The sequence below is a fragment of the Arachis duranensis genome, chromosome 10, assembly GCF_000817695.3.
Source record: "Arachis duranensis cultivar V14167 chromosome 10, aradu.V14167.gnm2.J7QH, whole genome shotgun sequence".
Lineage (NCBI taxonomy): Eukaryota > Viridiplantae > Streptophyta > Magnoliopsida > Fabales > Fabaceae > Arachis > Arachis duranensis.
Window position 1 is genome coordinate 11,734,842 of NC_029781.3, and position 644 is coordinate 11,735,485.

General features: G+C 44.1%; 1 protein-coding gene across 1 annotated transcript; it reads right to left on the minus strand.

Annotated features, from left to right (window-relative positions):
- LOC107469126 (phospho-2-dehydro-3-deoxyheptonate aldolase 1, chloroplastic) lies at positions 1-480 on the minus strand (the record flags this gene model as incomplete). Its single annotated transcript, XM_016088504.3, is given in 1 exon segment — positions 1-480. A coding segment is annotated over 1 exon segment (333 nt), but the record flags the coding sequence as incomplete, so codon positions are not given.
- Positions 481-644: the final 164 nt, after the last annotated feature.

Sequence of the window (644 nt, forward strand, 5' to 3'; positions counted from 1 at the left end):
GAACACGATCGGCGGGAACGACTCTATCGTCTTCAGCACCGTCTCCAGCTCATTCTTGTCCGGGTATTCCGGCAGTTGAAGCGCCTTCTTTGACTTCCAGCTGTCCACATTCCACTTGGATCCGCTCTTCGTGGTTGTCACGGCGGCGGATGTGGTGGCAGCGCCTTTGGGAGCGTCGGCTGCGTGGACGGCCAAGATGCGTCTTGGTTGGTGGTGATGGTTGGTGGCAACAACGGTTTTGATTTTGGAAGAGGGTTGGTGAGATGAGAGAGAGTGTTGAGTTGTCTCATGCGACAACGAAGTTGAGAAAGTTGTTACACTTGAAAGTGCCATAATGATTAATGAAAACACAAAGACACTCACTCACTCGATGGATCGATCACTCTCCTTTTCGGGTGGAATTGAAAAATGAAGGAGCAAGTCCGAGCGAGAGAGCAGTGCGTGTGCAAAAATGAAGTTTTATAGTGGGTTTTTTATGCGTGTGCCAAAGAGAGGTAGGTGAGGTTTGGTGGAGTGAATAATAAAAAAAAAGGGGGAAGATGAGAGAAAAGTTGTTGGTTTCACTATTATGTTATAATCTATAATAATTACTATGTTAACTTGTATAATTTTATCATTTTTTTAATAATTATGTTACTGTATAT